At 42.7% G+C, this 22,189-nt stretch overlaps 1 protein-coding gene and 1 pseudogene across 7 annotated transcripts in view; one reads left to right on the top strand and one right to left on the bottom strand.

Annotated features, from left to right (window-relative positions):
* Positions 1–1,963: 1,963 nt before the first annotated feature.
* LOC140385936 (nucleosome assembly protein 1-like 1 pseudogene) lies at positions 1,964–2,637 on the bottom strand (annotated as a pseudogene).
* An 11,862-nt stretch (positions 2,638–14,499) lies between these two features.
* The window catches only part of LOC140385490 (clavesin-1-like), a 271,602-nt gene continuing 263,912 nt past the window's right edge, over positions 14,500–22,189 (top strand). The window contains exons 1-3 of one of the 7 annotated variants that reach the window (XM_072467702.1): positions 14,500–14,612; positions 15,204–15,427; positions 16,140–16,738. In XM_072467702.1, the coding sequence (XP_072323803.1) occupies positions 16,350–16,738 (389 nt within the window). In that variant the 5' untranslated portion in view covers positions 14,500–14,612; positions 15,204–15,427; positions 16,140–16,349. Of the gene's footprint in view, positions 14,613–14,638; positions 15,428–16,139; positions 16,739–22,189 lie in introns of those variants that run through there. The other 6 variants (XM_072467703.1, XM_072467705.1, XM_072467707.1 and 3 more) reach the window with 6 other exon arrangements.

Here is a 22,189-nt window from a genome sequence, read left to right as displayed (position 1 = left end):
AGATGGAATGGAGGTCTTGTGGTGCAGAGGAGAACATCCTTTCCTCTGACCCAGAATCTCTGGGCTCAAGCCCCACTCCAGGACCTCATTGCCCTGGAAGGTGGGTTCATAACACATTCCAAACAGGTCTGCCAAATGGTGGGAAGAAAATTGAAGCTTCTGCCATTATTAATCATAGCTCTGGACTACAACGTGCATGTAAAAGTGTATGTTGCCACAGCAAGTCGGACTCCATGGCGGAGGGCAGTTGGCTAAAAGGCAGTTTTTAAAAATTCATTTTTTACAGGATGTGAGCTTCGCTAGCGAGGCCAGCATTTGTTGCCCAACCTTTTTCCCTTGAGAAGGTGGTAATGAGCTACCTTCTTGGACCACTGCAGTCCATGTTATGTAGGTGCATCCACTGTGCTATTAGGTGTTGTGTTCTGTTGTCTTGTCCTTGCAATAATTCATACAGAACTGCTGATGACTTACTTAGAATGGTGATTTATTAGTTAACATGTGGAAGGGTAAAATGCAGAATCTATACAGACTGGGTTTCTCTGGAACTACCCGATTTGCGACTGTCCTTGTGTACACCTTACAACCTTCTGCCGGTAACCGGATGTCACCTGACTGATGTCTGATGCCACCTGCTGGTGGGTGGTCGCATTGCAATATTATTCACAGGCATATCACCACATTACCCCTTCCTTTGGAGATGTTGATCGTTATATACAAACATGATAATATCTTTACTTTACATATGTGATTTATGTATAAACAGATTTAACCAATGCATCCATAGACACTATATGCATGCTAGGTGTGTGTCCCTTGTGCACAGTTCATTGTGCCTACTCATGGGATCACCCCACTGGTCGTCTGGCCTGTTGTCAGCTTTGTTTTTGAAGACTGGTTTCTGTGCTGGTCTTTTATGTCTCAGTCTTTTTAGATGATGCACCTTGACACCTAGTATTCCTGTAGGCCATCCTGGTGTCTTCAGCTTCTTCCGTTTCTTTGCTCTCTGCTGTTGGCTGCTGTGTTGCTGTGTGCTCTCGCGATGCTCTCTGCTGTTGCTCTGCTGTATGGTCACCGGCCTGTCTGTCACATTGTCGATGTCTCAATTCTTTGTGTCCTCGGTGAGACTCACAGTATCCCCACTCCCCTTCTGTTCCTCTTTTTTAGTTTCGTGCCACTTTGTGACCAATCCGTTTATCTTTTTTGCAAGCTATCTTTTGAGTGCTTTTCGCCTTTGGTTTGGCTCTGGTGGCACCCATCTTGTCGCTGGGCTGCGCCATGGAATTAGTGCATTGTGGGTAATCTGCAGAGATGTCTCGTGTTGGTCGGCATGCTTCCGAGGGATTGTGTGCCACCTTCAGTGACCATCTGCAGAGCCTCATCCTCTGGTACCTGGGATGGATTACTCTCTGGTGTCTGGATTGCCTCACATTCTGGTATCTGGGTAGGATTAGCACCGTCAGCACTGGGAGCTGCGCCTTCATCTTGTGCTTGAGCCCAAGTGATGGCTCCTCATCATTTGATATCACTAGGCACACCTCACCTTTTCAGATAGCCCAGGTAGGGACTCATCCTCATTGTGTGGTAGTATGTACGTGTCCTCCAACATCATGGAACTGCATCCTGATTCAGTATCAAGTGTCTCTGTGGTGCTGCATACAGATGCACAATGAAGAGATTTGCTCTTCGAACTCCCGCTGTGGTGGAATGGCCTCACGTCTCGGGGAGTCCACTACCAGAACTTCTTCATGGAGCTTTGATGGTTCCCCTTATGCTTTTGGAGCTAGTTTCTCCAGAATTGGTACAACGTTTTCTGTATATTTAGAGCTACATCAGTTTCGTCTGAGGCGTCTGCTGCTGCTATCTTGCTGTCCATTTCTACGTGCGCCATCTCAGAGTATTCGCATTGCTCGTGGTCCGGCACAGACTGGGCGTCCCTTGTGATCACCTTGTCATTCCCGCCAAATCACCGACGTAGAACTACACAGGCTCCCTCAATGAGTTTGCCATCTCTCCCGCGAAACAGCTTTACTAGCGTTTCATATTCGTCCAGCTCCGGCTCACCATCCAGACCGTTGCTTCCTTCATCGCTTGCACAATCTTCATAGGATTCATCAATGTACTCGTCTTCGGAGTCTGTGTCATCAGCAAGGATTTCTCCTGTAAAATACGACATTGCACAAGGAATTATGTGTTCAGACAGGAGTCGACCAATTTCAAAGTCAGCAGCAAGTCTTGCTGCAGAACTTTTATTTAATATTGCATAATGTGGAGCTTCTGGAGGACTGAAGAAATTGAAGAATGAGTCATTTGGTACAGTGTTCGTAGCTGTTTTGCGAGTGCTCCGACCATTGTGCTTCGGCTTCGTTTTAATGGTCTTCAATGTGACATTTTTTCCTTTCCTCCAGTCGATCTGGCAGCTGGTGCATCCCGTGATTTCTGGTACATCACAAAATGAGTGTTCCCACTCATTAGGCCGCAATTCCAGCCAGTGCGCTTTCGTAATGATCTTGTTTATAAAAACTCATTTGACTCAAACGTAAACTCCAGAGTGAAGCTCCTCGGCTGTATACACTCTGAACATTTAACGTTCACATCATGTAGCTGCTTTATTATGGGCTCATCATGCTCCTGTATCATGCCACTGTGTATATACGCCTTTTTGAAGACTGTTAAACAGAAGCCTGGAATTCCCTTTGGCTCTCCCAGCGCCTCAATGGATTTGTCACCTTTCGCCTGAACCTTCACTTGCTTCTAATCAAGCATACCTCGTTGCAACTTGCAGTAACCGTCTGGCTATTCGGTGTTTGGACCATAGTCGCTCACAACTATTCAGAAGGATTTCTTCACTCGTTTCAGTTGGATGTTCTGGCCCTTTTCTGGAATCAATAAAGAACTGCTCTTCTGGAGGCATCTCCTTCACTTCATTAACTGCTCTAATTTTGTCCATTGATGGACACGAAAAACATTGTTTCGCGAAATGATTTGTTCGGCTGCACCTGGAACAAACTTTTTCACATGCTGGTCATTGCCACGGGCCATGTCGGTTGCCACATTTCGAGCATAAGCTGACGGCTCCTGTCGTCCGCTTAGAATGCCCGCCAGCACTGAGACCACATTTCTTACTGAACTGGGCCACAGCGCTGATGGCCCTGGCGTCTTCCTCCATGTTGGCGCCAAAATATTTTGAGCTGAGTGTCCTGATTTGCTGTGCAGCCAACTCACTCGCATGGCAAATTGTAATAGCTTTTTCCAGTATCTAATCTTTTTCCCGCAGCAATATCTCACGGAGCTTGTCATTAGATATGCCAAATACAATTTGGTTGCAGATCATTGAAGATTTCAGATTACTGAAATTGCAAGACTGGGCCTTCAGCCTCAGGTCAGTGACAAAACTGTCAAAAGATTCACCAGGTTTCTAAGTACGTGTACGAAAAATATATCTTTCAAATGTGGCATTTATTTGGGGCGAGCAATGCCCTATCACTTGATTGTATCTCTTGCATTCCTCTTCACTGTCAAAAGCAAATGTGTTGTAGATTTTGATAGCTTGTGGACCTACCACCATGAGCAGCAATGCAATGCACCTTTATCAGGCTGTGCCTGTAGGTCAAGGGCAGAAACATAGAGCTTGAACTGCTGTTTGAAAATGTGCCAGTTTTTGTCTACATTATCCGATACTTGAAGCTGATGGGGTGCCTTTAAACCTTCCATCTTGAGCTTCACCATCTTTTATTGCATTGAGTCGCCACAGGCCGTAGTTTACCAGGTCGGTTAAAGAATCTTCTTTTTTCTGTTTTGTTCTTCGGCCGGTTTTCCTTTGTCTGTTCTGCTGGTTCCTTAAATGTTCAAGACTCCTGGTACCATGTTCTGTTCTGTCTTGTCCTTGCAATGATTCATACAGAACTGCTGATGACTCACTTACAATGATGGTTTATTAGTTAACACGTGGAAGGATAACATACAGAATCTTACAGACTGGGTTTCTCTGGAACTACCCAATGTGCGTATGTCCTTGCGTATGCCTTACAATCTTCTGCCAGTAACTGGATGTTACCTGACTGATCTCTGATGCCACCTGCTGGTGGGAGGTCACATTGCTGAGTGCATGCAATATTATTCACAGGCATATCACCACATTAGGGAGGGAGTTCCAGGATTTTGATCCAGCGACAGTGAAGGAACAATTATATATTTACAAGTCAGACTGGTGAGTGACTTGAAGGGGAACCTCCAGGTGGTGATGTTCCCATGTATCTGCTGCCCTTGTCCTTCTAGATGGTAGTGGTCATGAGTTTAGAAGTGATGCCTAAGGAGCCTTGGTGAGTTCTTGCAGTGCATCTTGTAGATGGTAAACACTGCTGCTACTGTGTGTCAATGGTGGAGTGAGTGAGCGTTTGTGGAATGGGTAATATTCAAGAGGGCTGCGTTGTGCTGGATGGTGTTGAGCTTCTTGAGTGTTGTTGGAGCTGCAATCATCCCTCAAATGGAGAGTATTCCATTACACTCCTGACATGGGGAGAATGATAAGTAAGTTTGCAGACAACGCCAAGATTGGTAGAGTGGTTAACAGTGAAGAAGAGGATCATAGGTTACAGGAAAATATAGATGGGTTGGTCAGAGGGTTAGAGCAGTGGCAGATGGTATTTGACTCTGATAAGTGTGAGGTGATGCACTTTGGAAGAAGAAACAGGACAAGGGAGTATGTAATTAATGGCAGGACACGAGGAAGCTCGGATGAACAAGATGGATCTTATGGTACTTATTCATAGATCCCTGAATGGGGCGGATCAGGTGAATAGGGTAGTTAAGAAGGCATATGGGATGCTTGCCTTGCCTTTACCTTTTTTTTAAATAAATTTAGAGTACCCAATTCATTTTTTCCAATTAAGGGGTAATTTAGCGTGGCCAATCCACCTACCCTGCATATCTTTTTTGAGTTGTGGGAGCAAAACCCACGCAAAGATGGAGAGACTATGCAAACTCCACACGGACAGTGACCCAGAGCCGAGATCGAATCTGAGACCTTGCGCCATGAGGCAGCAGTGCTAACCACTGCACCACCGTGCTGCCCGACACCTGCCTTTATCAGTCATGGCATAGAATATAAGAACAAGGAGGTTATGTTGAAGCTGTACAAAACATTGGTTAGGCCACAGCTGGAATACTGTATGCAGTTCTGGTCACCTCACTATAGAACATACAGTGCAGAAGGAGGCCATTCGGCCCATCACCGACCCACTTAAGCCCTCACTTCCACCCTATCCCTGTAACCCAATAACCCCTCCGAACCTTTTTGGTCACTAAGGGCAAATTATCATGCCAATCCACCAAACTGCACGCCTTTGGACTGTGGGAGGAAACCGGAGCACCCGGAGGAAACCCACGCAGACACGGGGAGAACGTGCAGACTCCGCGCAGACAGTGACCCAGCGGGGAATTGAACCTGGGACCCTGGCGCTGTGAAGCTACAGTGCTATCCACTTGTGCTACCGTGCTGCCCAAGGTATAGGAAGGAGGTGATTGCACTGGAGGGGATACTGGGGAGATTCACCAGGATGTTGCCTGGGACGGAGCATTTGGGCTATCAGGAGGGACTGGATACATTTGGATTGTTTTCTTTAGAGCAAAGAAGGTTGATGGGGGTTATGATTGAGACGTATAATATTATGAAGGGTTTGGACAGGGTAAATTGGAAGCAGCTGTTCCCCTCATTTGAGGGGTCAATCAAAAGGAGGCTTAGTTTTAGGGTGAGTGACAGGACATTCTGGGGGAGGTGAGAAAATAAAATTCACTCGGAGGCTGGTGAGAATCTGGAATGCACTTCCTGAGAAGGCAGTGGGGGCTGGAAACCTCAGAACCGTTAAAAATAATTTGGATAAACACTTAAAAACAATCACATTCAAAGATACGGGACAAGTGCTGGTAAGTGGGATTAGCGCGAGATTAGGGGTAGTTATTGTCGGTGCAGACTCAATGGGCCGAATGACCTTTTCTGTGCTGTACAACTCTATGACTATGACTTGTGCTTTGTAAATGATGGACAGATTTGGGGGAAATGGGAGGTGAGTTACTCGCCACAGGATTCCACACCTCTGACCTGCTCTTGTAGCCACAGTTTCTATATGGCTAGTCCAGTTCAGTATGTGGTAAATAGTAATCCCCGGGATGTTGATAGTGGAGGATTCAGTGATGGTAATGCCATTGAATCAAGGGGCGATGGCTTGGCTCCCTCATTGGAGATGGTCATTGCCTGAAACTTCTGTGGGGCAAATTGTTAGCCGAAGTCTGGATATTGTCCAAGTCTTGCTGTATTTACATGTGGACTGCTTCAGTGTCTAAGGAGTCGCGAATGGTGCTGGCCATTATGTAATTATCAGTGAATATTCCCATATCTGGCCTTATGTTGGAAGTGAGGTCATTGATGAAGCAGCTGAAGATGATTGAGCCTAGGATGTTAGACATTTTAGTTGCTGTGGTATGAAGAGTCTAAAGTTCTGTTCCTTTTTCACAAACACACATTTATTTCATTCCAACAGCCTTTGCACAAAACTCTAACTATACATCACCTGACAGAGGCCACCTGAAGTCCCTTTACATATCAGTGTCAATTAATGGATACTTAACATAAATGGGACAACTAATTGCAATGTCTCTAAGCCCATTACTTAACAGTCTCCCCTTCCTTGGAGAAAAAATAATAATTAGGTGAAAACAAAATTTCAAGAAACTCAAAAACACACACATGATTTCCCCCCCCCCCCATTTTTTTTGTTTGGACGAGAAAGAAAAAACAAAAGTCACAGAAACAAGCGCCCTTCATTAACAATATCCCAAAGTTTCTGTGAACTCGCCCCTCTTTTCGTAAAACAGTCTGACAATTGCTAGCTCCTGTCGACCCATTTAATTTTTGTTACTTCCCCTCTGTCCAACATATGCTTCAAACTTGCGATGTCTATCCGTAACCTCTTTTCATTTACACATTTTGAAGAGTGCACATTTTCCCACAGGGATTTATTGTCAATGTGACAGTCAATAGGTATATTACCCAAATCCCCAATCCCAAAATTTCTGTCAATATCATACTTATATAAAAGGCCATATCCACCGCCTCGACAAGGCTTAACGTCTCAGCAGCCAAAGTGCTTTTTACCACTCTCCTTATGTTCTTTGTTTCCCACACAAGTGGGCAACATTTACCATTGTTCCCCAAAAGGAAAATTATAAAACCTCCTGCGCTTGAAACCCCATCACATAAATTTGCGTAGGACGCATCACTATAAACTATGAGTTTCAAGTGCCTAAGGTCACCTAAAACCGGGAACTTCAAAACACACTCCTGCATTTTTAGTTTGGCCAATGCTTTATTTGCTCTTATTATGTCTTCCACTTTGGGATCATTCATTTTTGTACTCAACTCTAAGACATCAAAACTCACGTCCGGTCTAGTCTGTCTACCTAACCAGTTCACTTGCCCAATTAAACTTCGTAGTTGCTCTTTTTCTATCTTTGAAACCATTGCGTCTTTTTGTGAAACTCGGCCACGACTATTGCTATTGGGCTGATGCTTTCCAAATAAGATTGCTGACGTAAAGTTGCCCCTGACTTAGTCTGTCCAATTTCCAGTCCAATATTATTAAATGCACCGGAAGCCTGACCTCCAACCCTGAATTCTTTCCTCAAACCAGGGATTACAATAGCTTCAAAATCACTAGTCCCACCCCACAAAAGGTAATCGACATGCATCATAAAAATGCCAGAAAGATTTCCTTTATAGTGCCAGTAAAACAGTGCAGGATCTGCTTTCAACTGGCAACAGCCTAACTTTAACAAAACTGACCTTACCGAAAAATGCCAGACTCTAGATGCATCATTTAATCCATATACACATTTGTTCAACTTCCAGAGTACCCCTTCTGTGTTAGCTGCTTCTTTAGGAGGACAGAGAAAAATGTCTCTCTGGAGCTGATGCCCCTGCAAAAAGGCAGCTTTTGTATCTATAGATTTGCATTCCCATGCCTTTGTGGCTAATAGAGCCAAGAAGGTCTTTAAAATAACCTTTCCTGCTGTCGGTGAATCTACCCTTAAATCCTGATCTTCTAAGTTTTCTTCAAATCCCTTTGCCACAAGCTTGGCCTTTGCCTGAAAAGTTCCATCCGGAAGAATCTTTTCCGTGCAAATCCATCTGTGGGATAGAGCTCTTTGTCCCCTATCCAGTACCTCTGTGTATACCCCAAATTCACCCGAACTATGCAATTCTTGCTGTTTAGCTTCTTTGATAACTTTTTCATCTAATTTATTTGAAGCCACCAAAATCTTACGTGCATGTGGGCTTCTAATCCTATTAGTATTCGTAGTCTTACTCATGTTCCGAGATCTTGATAAACTACGTCCCCTCTCCCGCCTGGTATCTCGTTCTGTACTGCTACTGCTTGATCTTTCCCTTCTGCTGTGCGATGCCCTTTCAATAATTCTCGACCTTTTCCTGTGGACCTGTTCACTATCCAATTTACTATCTGAACTGGCACTGCGTTTCTGTGCCCTCCATTTTTGAACTTTGTTTTCCCAATCCATTGTCTTGACGCCTTCCCCTGAATGCTGTACATTCAACCAATGTTTATACTTTCCAGTGGCCTTCCCTGCTCTACTAATAACAGTTGCATCCTTCCATTGACTAGACCCTTCAGGCAAGTATGTCACTTTTGTACCAACTTTTGGCAGTTGCCCTTTCGGAAAAATGGCCTGTTTTAATTCATCAGAAGTGTTCTGTTCCTCCACAGAAACCCTGTCTACATCAGTTAATTGGTCCTCATAGTTCTGTAACACATGCATACCAGATGACTCTGGTTCCTCGTCATGTCTGTCTGCTCTGTCTAAATTTGAAAATTTGTAATCTGTACCCATTATCCTTGACGAATGTACCCTAACAGTTTGATTACCATGTTGCAAAATAATTGTTTTGCCATCTATGCCTGTGATCTTCCCTTGGCCTTTCCATTCATTAGAATTGTCTCTCTTATAGTATACCATGCCTCCTTGCTGAAAAACGGCATCTGATGGCCGTACATTATGTCTTAAAGCTCTGCAAATTTTTTCAGAGATATCTGCTTCCAAAAAAGCTTTTCTACTGCTAAGTAATGCATTTGAATGTTCAGCAAAACCAGAGCTAATTGTAGTCCCCTCACAAGCTGGAGGCTAGTCATCCAAAATGGACGGAATTTTAGGATTTCTACCAAACACTGATTGATAAGGACTATAGCCCCCAACCATCTACAATGAATTCTTTGCATGTACTGCCCATGCTAAAGCTGAATTCAACCTGCAATTTGGTCGATCTGCTAAAATTTTCTGAAGCATGTCATCGATGACAGCATGATTTCTTTCACAGACACCATTACTAAATGGGTTTTCTGCAGCCGTATTCATAACTCAGATGTTCATGTTTTCACACATATCCCTAAACTCATCATTAGCAAATTCTCCCCCATTGTCCATAAGAAATTCTCCCCCATTGTCCATAAGAATGGACCCATTCCCGTCCCTATCCATTTTTCCATGATTTGATCCAGAATTACTCTCTTTTCTTTACTTCGTACAATCGTTGATTGACTAAATCTGGTTGCTAAATCTACAAAATGCAAAATAAATATATTGTTTGCTTTATCCCAGATCTTAAGGTCCATGGCCACAATGTCGTTAAAGTCCCTGGCCAAAGGTAGGGATACTATCGGTTGTGCTGGTGTCTTTCTGTACTTCCTACAAACTTCACAGCGGTCACTAACCTGTTCTATCAGTTTAGTATAGTTGTCATCCCTTGCCCCTGTATCCTTTAAGACATTTTTCAGCCTCCGAGCAGACGGATGTGCAAATTGCCAAAGCAGTTTTAATACCACAAGCAAGTTCCATTTTCAATTGCCATTAACAAATCCTTAACCACTCTACTTGAAATATTATTTGTCATTAATGGAATACAATAGTGTCCCGACTGTGTAAATTGTAAGTCCACCGTCTTTCCAAAAACTGTTGCCTTATCCTGTTCCATATCCAGTTTCATGTGTGCTTTCTTCATTGACGGTCTGCTCAGAAGCAAAGGTATCTCACTTGATGCAACATCGTGCTCATGAAATGATTCACTCCGGCAATATTGCAAGGGATTACCACTCTTTTCAGCGACTTCAGAGTATTATCATCCCCAAACCTGAAACTTGTGGAACTTTCAAATTCTTAACCTTGTTACAATTTTCAGCATTCAAAGAGTCCAGGTAACATTTTAACCAGTCAATTCCACACGCAGTAGATATATAGCCACTGTCCAATACAGCACAGTTGAAGGATTCTGCAACCAACACCCTCATTACCGGCGTAAAACTGCTTGTCAATAGGACAATGCCTTCTTTCTGGTCATTATCTTTTTCCTCTTCTTCGTCTTCCGCATCATGTGTTGCTTCAAACACTCTATCATAATGAGTTGGACAGTTGAAAGCATAATGGTATTGAGAGTCACATTGAAAACATCGATTTATCATGCCCCGTGCATTTCTGGGGTTCATCTTCCTATTGTAGGTTCTAACTGGGTTTCTGTCTTCATAATTTCCTTGTCTCGGTCTCCTTCTATAGTCTTGAGCCCTGTTTGTAGCCATACGATTTCGCCATCCTGTCAGTAGTGTATCTTCCATATTCTGCCTTATTGCAGGCTGACCTATTTGGGTCATCAAAGCTATCGGAATCGAATGTTTCCCCAGAAACTTTTGTAAAGCTTTTGTCATCTGTTCAAATAAGGTATCCTTATCAGTAAACTGAACTCCTGTTAAAACCAGGAGCCTATCCATGTTGCTCACTCTAGCACAGTCAAGTAATTTAAAGGCCAACACAGACTGTGGAAATTCCAGGTTGTGTTTCTGCAGCCTTTTATACAGTCTGCCAAATTCCATTATATAGACTTCCATGGAGATATCCTCCATTTTCTGGAACTTATCAAAATCCGACCATGCTTCATATGCACTTAACAAGTCATCTTTCTTTTAAATCTTATCCATATAATGTAATAAAGTCTCCAGACCTTCTTCTGAGTCTAACTCTTCCAATTCCAGCACAGAAAGCACTTTGTTTCGGATTTTACTGCCATATGGAAGAGAAAGAGCCAATGCCATACCTTGTTTTCTCTTTCCCAAAGCAGTTACCTTAGTCCACATAACTGCTGCACTTCTCCATTGGTCGTATGATTCCCTTTAAGAAAATAAGGGAAGATAGTCATATCCAGCCATCTTTATCCTCGGTTCAGCCATAGATCCCTTTTTTTTTCTTCTTTTCTCACTCAGTCCTTGGTTTGATGTGGAAAAGTTGTGTCTTTCAACCCTTCACATTTTCACAGCAACCATCCTCTGCTACCAATTGTTAGACGTTTTAGTTGCTGTGATATGAAGAGTCTAAAGTTCTGTTCCTTTTTTCACAAACAGACATTTATTTCATTCCAACAGCCTTTGCACAAAACTCTAACTATACATCACCTGACAGAGGCCACCTGAAGCCCCTTTACATATCAGTGTCAATTAATGGGTACTTAACATAAATGAGACAACTAATTGCAATGTCTCTTTACCCATTACTTAACATAGGACACTCCCCTGAGGAACTCTTGCAGTGTTGTCCTGGAGCTGATGTCCACAACCATCTTCCTTTGTGCCAGGTATGACTCCAACCAGTGGAGAGTATTCCCCCTGATTCCTATTGACTCCAGTTTAGCTGGGGCTCCTTGATGCCATACTTGGTCAAATGCTGTCTTGATGTCAAGGGCAGTCACTCTCATCTCATCTCTGGCATTCAGCTCTTTTGTCCATGTTTGAACCAAGGCTGTAATGAGGCCAGGAGCTGAGGGACCCTGGTGGAACCTAAACTGAAGCATCAGTGAGAAGGTTATTGCTGAGCAAGTGATGCATGATACCACTGTTGATGACTCCTTCCATCACATTTCTGATGATGTAGAGTAGATTGATAGGGTGGTAATTGGCTGGGTTAGATTTGTCCTGTTTCTTATATGCAGGACACACCTGGGCAACTTTCCACGTTACCGGGTAGATGCCAGTGTTGTAGCTGTACTGGAACAGCTAGGCTTGGGGCACAGCAAGTTATTGCCGAAATATTATCAGGGCCTATAGCCTTTGCAATATCCAATGCCTTCAGCCATTTCTTAATATCACATGGGTGAATCAAATTGGCTGAAGACTGGCATCTGTGATGCTGGGGACCTCTGGAGGAACCAAAATGGGTCATCCACTCGGGACTTCTGGTTGAAGATTATTACGAATGCTTCAGCCTTGTGCTGGACTCCACCATCATTATTTGTGGAGCCTTCTCCTCTGGTGAGTTGTTTAATTGACCACCACCATTCACAACTGGATGTGGCAGGACTGCAGAGTTTAGATCTGATCCGTTGGTTGTGGGATCGCTTAGCTCTGTTCATCACTTGCTGCTTATGTTTTTTGGCTTACAAGTAGCCCTATGTTGTAGCTTCACCAGGTTGGCACCTAATTTTTTGGTGTGCCTGGTGCTACTCCCGGCATGCCCACCTGCAATCTTCATCTGTCGATCAGGTTGGTGCCGACATTTATTTTGGCTGGGATGGAGATTGCAGCACTGTGTGTCAGATCTGCCGTCTGGCAGAGAACTCAAGAAGAAGAAGCAAAGGGCGTCAATACACGAGGATCAGTATACGGGGTCGAAAGTATAAAAGCTCAGGAGGCACAAGAAGGTAAGCTAAACAGTATTTAACAAACCAACACAAAGAAATGACCACAAGGCAGTTTACAGTTCAAAGGCCCCAACCAGGATGACCGGTCATGCTGGTCCCAGTCTGGGCGACGTTTATTACGCAGATTTACGAGCCCTAGCTGGGCAGGCTTCAGTGAGAGCTCATATTCCACGAATCCCATGGGGAGATCAATTGAGGTGTCCCCGTGGGTCTCATGAGGGTTATTACAAAGAGCATGAACAACAATGCACATTTACATAGCACCTTTTATATAGAAAAACATGCCAAGGAGTTTCACAGGATTGTTATAAATAGAATCTAACATTGAGCCTCACAAGGAGTTATTAGAGCAAATTACCAAAGTCTTGGTCAAATGGGTAGATTTTTAGAAGTGTCTTGAAAGAAAATGAGACAGAGAGATTTAGGGAGGGAATTCCAGAGCATAGAACCTAGGCAACTGAAAGCATGACCACCAATGATGAAACAACTAAAATAAGGGAAGCACAGTAGCCCAACATCAGATTGGTTCAGATATCTCAGAGGGTTGAGGGGCTGGAAGAGATTACAGAGTTAGGTAGGGGCGCGATCATCGGTGGCTGTGAAAGCAACAATGAGAATTTAAAAATTAATATGTTACTCAGTCAGGCGTTAATGTAGGTCAGTGAGCACAAAGGTGATGGGTGGATTGTACTTGGTGTGTGTTAGGTACGTGCAGCAGAGATTTGAATGACTACGTTTTTGGAGGATGGAAGGTGGGAGTCTGGACAGGAGCTCATTGAAATGATCAAGTCCAGAGATAACAAAAGCATGTATGAGGGTTTCAGCAGCAGATAAACTGAGGTAGACGCCCTGAAGTATATGGGGATCAGTATATGGGAATCAGTTTGTAGTTTCAGCCTCCATTTAGTTTCTCTTCCATTTATAGCAGATAGGTTTGCTGCCATGGATGTAGTTCTTCCCATTCAACCTACTTGTATTTTGAAGGCAGTTTCAATTACCAATTTCCCCACAGTCCTAAAATCCACATATTGTATTCCAGTTGATCATCAGCCATTTCAGAAGCCCAGCTTATCTGAGTGGAAACAGGATCCCTGATCCTGAGGGACTGTCTAAGAAGAAGATTCCAGTTGATTAAGTTGAATTCCAAACATCCTGGCTATAAACTCTGCATGGTTCAATCCACCACTCGTGTTTGAAGTGTTGATTATCAATAGTATTTTAAACCATTAGTGCGCCAAAATATTTGAAACACAATTAGCTGCACGTGTTACTACACATCACGACCAATGGATTTGATAGCACTTATCAATAGCGTAGGCAGCCACTGGGAACAACTAAATAGAGCTGAAGTCATGAATTCCAGTTAAACTTTCACGAAGCAAAGGCATCTAATTTACTTTGCACTTCTTATGAAATGTGGAAAATATCTAAAGTGTATGGCAACCCATTCAACTTAAATTTGATACCTTGTAATTTGTTGAGGTGCTCGTGAAAGACGTGAAATCCTAGTTGGTAAAGTAAACGCAAACATTCTCAAAATAGAACTAGCTCTCACTATACAAAAAGAGAACGGTGGGGAGGGGCGGGGGAGATGTGTTATGATAGTGGGAGGTCACCTTGCCAGCTAAGTTGGATCATGTGAAGAGACTTGCGGGCATTAGGACCCGGTCGTCGCCTCCTGGTGTGTTGCATACACACGCTCCTTGCTGGCACCACAGCGGGTCTGGGGGCTCTATTCAAAGCACTCAGGAGAAATCGGTTGTTGGCAAAGACATCATTCCACTGCCCAGCTGAGGAGACAACATTGCAGGAGAGGAGAATTTTTAACAAACCCCACAAAAAGCAAAAAATAAAATCCCAAACCAAGGTGAGGTTCCACTTCTTAACAGCGGTAGCATTCGTTGCCCTTCATTATTGCCGCATCCAAGTCTTTTTTTTCTCCATGGCTGCTCGCCCAGCTATTCCCTGCATGGACAGCTCCTCCATCTGCAATTCATCCGCATGTACCCACTCAGCTGGCTCAGGCAAAACCAATTCTTCAGCAGTACTGTGTGTGGTTTCTGCACAATATCAGTGGCGTTGTAGAGGCGGTAAACAGCAGTCTGTCTCTGATAAATGAGGGGCAGCAATTTCCCATCTATTTTGCCTCAGACAATATCAATTTATTTTCTGCTGTTGGGTTTGGGAATTTAGGATTAAATGAAAGCATGCCAGTAGGAACATTGAAACGAATGTGCAAATCTTTCGGTGTAACCGTCATCAAATTGTGGTGACCCCCCCCCCCCCCTTAATCTCATTTGATGGAGCAGTTTACCTGATACACTTTGAACAGAAAGGAGTTTCACTTAGTATGGCAATATAACATGCTGGTAACTCCGGTTTGGGATTGTAGATGTCAGTGTAGATCTGAGGGTACCTCAGTTTATCCTGACTGTGCTATCCTCTCACTTGCTCCCAGCTCCACATTTGGACCTTGGCCGTTTACACACAGAGCGGATCCCACCACAGGGCTACAGGCCGCATTTTTTTTTGAGGCCAACAGAAATCGAAGCTTTTAGCAAAAAACGACCCCTTGCACGGCGCTCAAAAAGAATCAGGAAAATTCTACACACACAAAATCAAGGAAGATAGCACGGGAAATTAAATGCTTAGCAACCGGCACTGGGGGAATGTGCAGAAAAAGTAAGTGTCAATATTTCTATTATAAACTATGCACAGCGGATACAAAACCTGGGCCAGGGTGTTTTAAAAAAACAAATCTCAATTTTATTCTATGAGATGGTGGGGTTGTTTCGAGGGGTCACCGGGTCCTTGTGCTTCCAATTAGAGTTACTGGGCTACGAGACAATGTTGGATTTATTTTATGAGATTCCACGATTTTTACTGACTTGGACATCGAATTCCAGGAGTCCACCATACTTTTAGCAACGATAAACCCCTGGCGTTTCAACTAATCTGTTACAACCGTCATCTTTAGAGAAACGCTGTTGAGCAGGAATGTAAGACCTAGAATTTTAATGTGGGAGAGTCAAGTTCCCCTTTCCCATTTGCTGCTTTCTGAGAGCCACTTAATATTTATAGTTTCACGTTAACCCCTTTAAGTAGACTCGCCAGAGAATGGCAAGCGTTTTAACATTTCAATAAATACATATTTTTCTTTAAGGGGATTTCCGAATTATTTTTCTCATAGATTCACGCGTGGCTAAATGGGGGCAGGGTTGGAGTGGTTGTTTGAGTTAAAGTCCATGAGATACACTGTAATGAGAACGGAGTGTAAGAGCTGAGTAGATACGCGATGAATATGGACATTGTATTATATTATTATTATATGAACATTATATGGTTCTACAGTAACGGATAACGTATCTCTTTTTTACACACATGTATGTCCCAGAAGGTCAGCAATGTGGCTTCGCCTCAGCATCATCTTTTGTCACCAGATGGAAGGGAATGTGGAATAAGGTAACGCTTTTGACAAATTCATCAGCTGTTCGAAAGGGCCATGGGCACAGCACTGGTTGCGACGGTCGAGTCTGATCATCATTAGTGGGTCGTCAGAAAACCAGAGCAAGGGCCGTTTGTTTATGTTGTTGTTCGCGCCAAAATGACCCATCTGCAATCCGGGCTCAGCGCGGAAATCGTCGAGAAATCTCGGCTGGAGCTGAATGAGAATCCAGACGCCTTACACCAGGACATCCAGCAGGTCAGAGACATGATCATAACCCGCCCTGATATCGGCTTCCTGCGCACGGACGATGCCTTCATCCTGCGCTTTCTGAGAGCCAGAAAGTTTAACCACTTCGAGGCCTTCAGACTTCTTGCCCAGTATTTCCAGTACCGGCAACAAAACCTGGACATGTTCAAAAACTTCAAAGCGGACGACCCCGGCATCAAACGGGCTCTGGTGGATGGCTTTCCAGGAGTCCTTGAACAGCCAGATCACTATGGTAGGAAGATCCTGCCATTATTCGCTGCCAACTGGGACCAGAGTAGGTAAATGTAAAGATTCTATTTTTCCTTACTTAATGTTTGACCTCACAGTGGGTTAAACGTGTTTTACAAACAGTCTCACAAAGATCTTATTACACCGATACAGAAGTACTAAAATAGGACATTTATTAATGGCATTTTTTACTGCTGAAAGATTCCATCTCCCAACGCTTGGTCTTAACTTCAGTACTGCATTAATTCTCATTTAAATTGACCTTTAACTTTCTGAGAACGTTATGCACTAACACACAACAAATCACAAGATAATTACAGATAAAGGCTATTTAACCAATTATAGCCCATTCGTTCAGAAAGGTCCCACAATCCTTCCACCAAATAATTTATGTTTTTTGTTTCTTCTTTATCCAAAACTCTCTGTGGAAATACTTCTGTGATATTGTTGACAGTTTTACCTTTTATTAGTTTGACTCTTTGTCCCCTTGTCCTACTTTTACAATTCAGTTTAAGTTAACTTCCTGCCTTTACTTTTCAGTACCATTTTATTTCTTATACACATCAATAGATGATCTCTCAATCACCTCCTTTCAGTGCTGAAACATCCCTTGTTTTTTCAGTCTTTCCACATACCTCAGCATTCTGAAACTAGGGACCAGCCTTCTCTCTTTGGTAATGCCTCCAGTGCTTGCAAATATCCCTGAGTCCTAATGACAAAAACTGGACAGTGGAATCAGCACTATACACTTTGAGCATGATGTCTTCTACTTGCCCTCTACCATTTTGATACATGCTTAGTTGATTCAGCAGTTGAACATGGAGTAGTGTGTTCCATATAGGTTTTGGATGTCCTGGCAATGGAGTGTACTGATCAATGACTCAGTAGTGTCAACAGGAAGCCTCATACATTTTATAAGTCGGCTCTCATTAACAGTGTCCAAAAGTTGCAGGCAAAAAAATGTTTTAGTGATTCCTCATCTTTTTGGGGGCATTATTGCCTTGAATGAATGGGAGATCACATCTCTCACATTGAGTCTACTGAGGCTCCAGTGCTCTTTCCGCTCATGATTAACAGTTTCAGTACAATTTGGGGAGAATGTGTGCCACATAGTTTTCTTCCAGGCTGTAGAACTCTGACAACATTGAATCTCATCTGCCATTGTTTTGTCTGCCTGCGTGTACATACTAATTTATTTTTTGCTTCCGAAGCTACCTCTTCAGAATCAACTTCCTCTCCCAATTGCAACATCTGGAAATGTAATCAATTTGTATTGAATTTTGGAATCTAGTGATGGATGTAAAATAGAAACAGTGAAGGTCCCAATACCTGCAACATTCCTCTTTGAAAGTTTGGTGCAGTATGTAGGAAGGTTGTCCACAGGTCACTTGAAATGTCACTTCTTCAAAAAAGGTCTAAAGGTTTAACCACACAGTACCTTCCCTTCTGAATCCATGTTCTCTGTTGTTTACAAGTGTATTATTACACAAATAATCCTAATGTTTGCTCCTGATGATCAACTTATTAATTTATATACCATTAAAGTTACCTGCATCTTCTTTGTCCCTTTTTGAAACTGGCGGCATTAGTTTATACTGTACCACATCCTCCACCATTCCTTAGTACTTTGGGTGATCAACATTTATCCCCAAAGTTTTATTTGTTTTGAGTTTTGTTAGACTACCTCAGAATTCCACCTCTTTATATCAAAGTCAGCAATGTTTTTTATGTCATTATTACTTAGGGAAGACGTATTATTTATTTCCTCGCTTATGAATAATTTAAGTAAGCAATCATTCAGAATGGTAACTATCTTTAGTTTCAGTTCCATTACATCTGTTATGGTTGTTACCTTTGTTTTGTCTCCTTACTTTGGAAATGTCTTGCTATTATTGCTTGTGTCTGCAGATATCTCTTAGCCCCTTTCTACATGCTTCTATATTCCTCTCAACATTTCATCCTGCAGAATTTGTAAAAGTCATTTATTTCCTGATTAATGTATTAATCCAGATAGAGTAATTTGTTTAGCATATACTTGCTGACACTAAGTATCCAATTTTATTTCTGTGCATACTATATATTATGCCTTTAAAAGTGTTCCACTTGTCTTTGTTGACACACTGTTAAACAAATCGCACCAAGTCTTTTCTTAAGCTGTGGCTGCAATTTTTTGAATTTTGATCCTTTAAAATTATATCCTGTTCCAGGACCTCGGTATTCCCGTGTCTGGCATCATGTGAAATGTAGACACTCTGTGGTCATTATTACTAGCACAAGGTTAGTGCCTTTGTGGCTTACCCATCACATTAAGTCATGAATTGTATTTATCAACTTAGCTTCCAAACAATTTGGATATTGGAAATACCATTGATTAAAGTCCCCAATTAATAGAACTTTCTTGTTAACACATACCCCTCTTATCTCCTATTCAAGCACTTCTGTCCTTCCTGTGCTGACTTGGTGATCCATAACCCTTTGTGTTAGCTTGACCTCTTTACATTAAAACTATCAAGCCAAAGTAGTTTAGGTGTGTCACTTTCCATTTCTTTACCTTTCAATGTCCCTGACATGTAAGGCCCAACCGATTCCCCTCCTGTTTACATACATGGAAGTAACAGGAATTATTTTCACACCTACCGCTAGTCATATATTTAGATGCCTAATTTTCTTGGTGACCTATCCTCCTTTAGCTAACACTGAAAGTATATCAAAAGACAAAGTAGGTTAGGGAAATTAGCTCAAATGGTAGAGCGCTCGGTTAGCATGTGAGAGGTAGTGGGATTGATGCCCACATTCTCCACTTTGATTTGGGCAGCATGAGGGCACAGTGGTTGTCACTGCTGCCTCACAGCACCAGGGACCCTGTTTCAATTCCAGCCTTGGATGACAATCTGTGTGGAGTTTGCACTTCTCCCCATGTTTGTGTGGGTTTCCTGGTGCTCCTGGTAGGTGTAAGGCAAAGGGTAGTGGGCGGGGAGCATGAGCTTGTGTGGATAAGCACTAAGTTGGAATAGGGGCTAAAAAGGATCATGGGGGTATGTGGTGGGACATAGTTTGGAATAGGAGTTATAAAGGGTCATGGAGGGTTGGTGAAGTGGCATTGAGGCATTAAAAAGAGATACGGGGATGAATAAAGAGGCATATATTGGCATGGGGCATGTGGGGCATAGGGAGTTAGGGGATGAGGGTAGGAGAGCTGGAGGAATGTTACATGTTTGACAGTGGCACAGTGGTTAGCACTGCTGCCTCACAGTGCCAGAGACCCAGGTTCAATTTTGGCCTTGGGTGATTGTGTGGAGTTTGTATATTTCCCCCCTGTCTGCATGGGTTTCCTCCGGGTGCTCCGGTTTCCTCCCAGAGTCCAAAGATTTGCAGATTAGGTGGATTGGCCATGATAAAATTGCCTCTTCGTGTCCAAAGATGTACAGGTTAGGTAGGGTTACGGGGATAGGCAGGGGAGTGGGCCGAGAGCAACTTAGGTAGGGTTCTCTTTCAAAGGGTCGATGCAGACTCGATGGGCCTAATGGCCTGCACTGTAAGGATTCTATGGATATTACCTTTTTTCTTTTATCTTTGAGCTTTGAGGGAATATTGACATGAAATGTCTTTCATTAGTTCCTTCTATACTGTTCACCTCTACAGGAGGATCACCACTGTCCTCTTCCAGGCTCTCTCACTAGCTTCTTTAACCTTTCTAAATGTGTGCAACTCTAGGTCCAGATAAACACATTGTTCTATAGATATTTTCCTTACGATGAACATGCACTTATATCATTAAAGAGCCCCCATTTCCTCCTAGTTATTTATGGTCTGCATCTCGAGGCCACATTTATTTTAAATTTCTGGCTCCCACATTTGAAGAAGATGAATGCTCCCCATTTTATTCTGAAAAGATTTACGTCTGGAATTTCTATTACGATTGTCCCAGTTTCACACAATAAACTTTAACAGAACCCCTCAAGAAGCAGCATTCCCGAGAAAGTCTAGAGAAACAACACTGCTGCTCCTCTGCGGGGTGCTAGCCAATCTGACACTAAAGTTAAAGCAGACGTTTGGTAGAATTTGGCAAGATGCTATCCCTTGAAATCTGCCAATCAAATGTCCGTGCAAAGAAGCAGACGTACACAAAGTTTTCATCTCAAACTGAGGGTTCAATTCACAGCCAGACAGTAAGACCGTTTCAAGGAGGAATCAATTCTGTAGCTACAGTATCGATTTCAGATCATCAGTTTCATTATACTTCTGGAGCATCCATTGATATCAATATTAGTCATTGAGTTGGAGGCATGACTCCTGCCAAGATTTACAGCTAAACTGTGTATTTTGCAGCAAAATAAGCAACAGTGAAGCAATCAAAGTTTATTTACTCAGAAGATTATTCATCTAATATGTTTAAGAGGGGTCTCTATGAACTGCAGCAAGCGGCAGCTTCACTGTATGCAGCCATATAACTGTGCCTTTAAGTTACAACAAAATTGACTTCCTACCCCTAGCTATTAACACATCAAATTCAGAACCCTGTTTATCTGATTAATAAATATATGTTTTTTGATCTTGGTTTAAGTTGATTCATCAATGAGTGACTTTTCATAGTTTTTAATCACTAAATTTTCTTATCCATTTTCTGCACTGTAAATTCTATTTTCAATTAGTAACATTCTACAGTTTTCAATGTAATGATTGGACCGAGAAAAGGTTAAGAGAGGGTATCAGCTAATTACAAGCTCCTGAGTGTTATACCTATGCATGTACTTTCTAAAGATAGACTTATTCTGCAAATATTTTCACCAGAACCTCTAAAATTGCAAATTATTGTTACTTCAGCTGCAATTTCATGGTATTTTAAAAATTAATTTAGGGGATGTGGGGACCGCTGGCTCGGCCAACATTTATTGCCTTTCCTGGTTACCCTTGAGAAGGTGATGGTAATCTGCCTTCCTGAAATGAGGTGTAGGTATACCCACAGTGCTGTTAGGAATTTTCACCCAACAACAGTGAACTAATGGCAATATATATCCTAGTCAGGGTAGTGAGTGACTTGGAAGGGAACCTCCAGGTGGTGGTGTTCCCAGGTATCTGCTGCTCTTGTCCTTCTAGATGGTGGTGGCCATGGGTTTGGAAGGTGTAACCTTGGTGGGTCCCTGCAGTGCATTTTAAAGATGGTACACATGGCTGCAACTGTTTATCAGTGGTGGAGGCATTGAATGTAATAAGTACTGTGACAAATGGAGGCTGCTGAATATTGGGAAAATTTAAAGGTTAAAAGCTTCGGGTTATAGTGTGTTTGACTGCAGTGGTCATGTTTTGTTTTAAAGATTTTGTTTTGTAAAGGCCTGGGAGTTTCTCGGAACCAGGAGATGAAATTGACCAAAGGAATGTGATTTGACTGGGAAAGTCCCTGGGGAGTTAATGTGCTGTGCAGCCTGCACAGATTATTTGTTTTTCAACTTGGAGAGATGTGGTAATTGCTGGGTGGAGCCAAGGAATGCACAGAGGCAGTT

Source organism: Scyliorhinus torazame, chromosome 11 (genome assembly GCF_047496885.1).
Source record: "Scyliorhinus torazame isolate Kashiwa2021f chromosome 11, sScyTor2.1, whole genome shotgun sequence".
NCBI lineage: Eukaryota > Metazoa > Chordata > Chondrichthyes > Carcharhiniformes > Scyliorhinidae > Scyliorhinus > Scyliorhinus torazame.
This window is presented reverse-complemented; position numbering and strand designations above follow the sequence as displayed.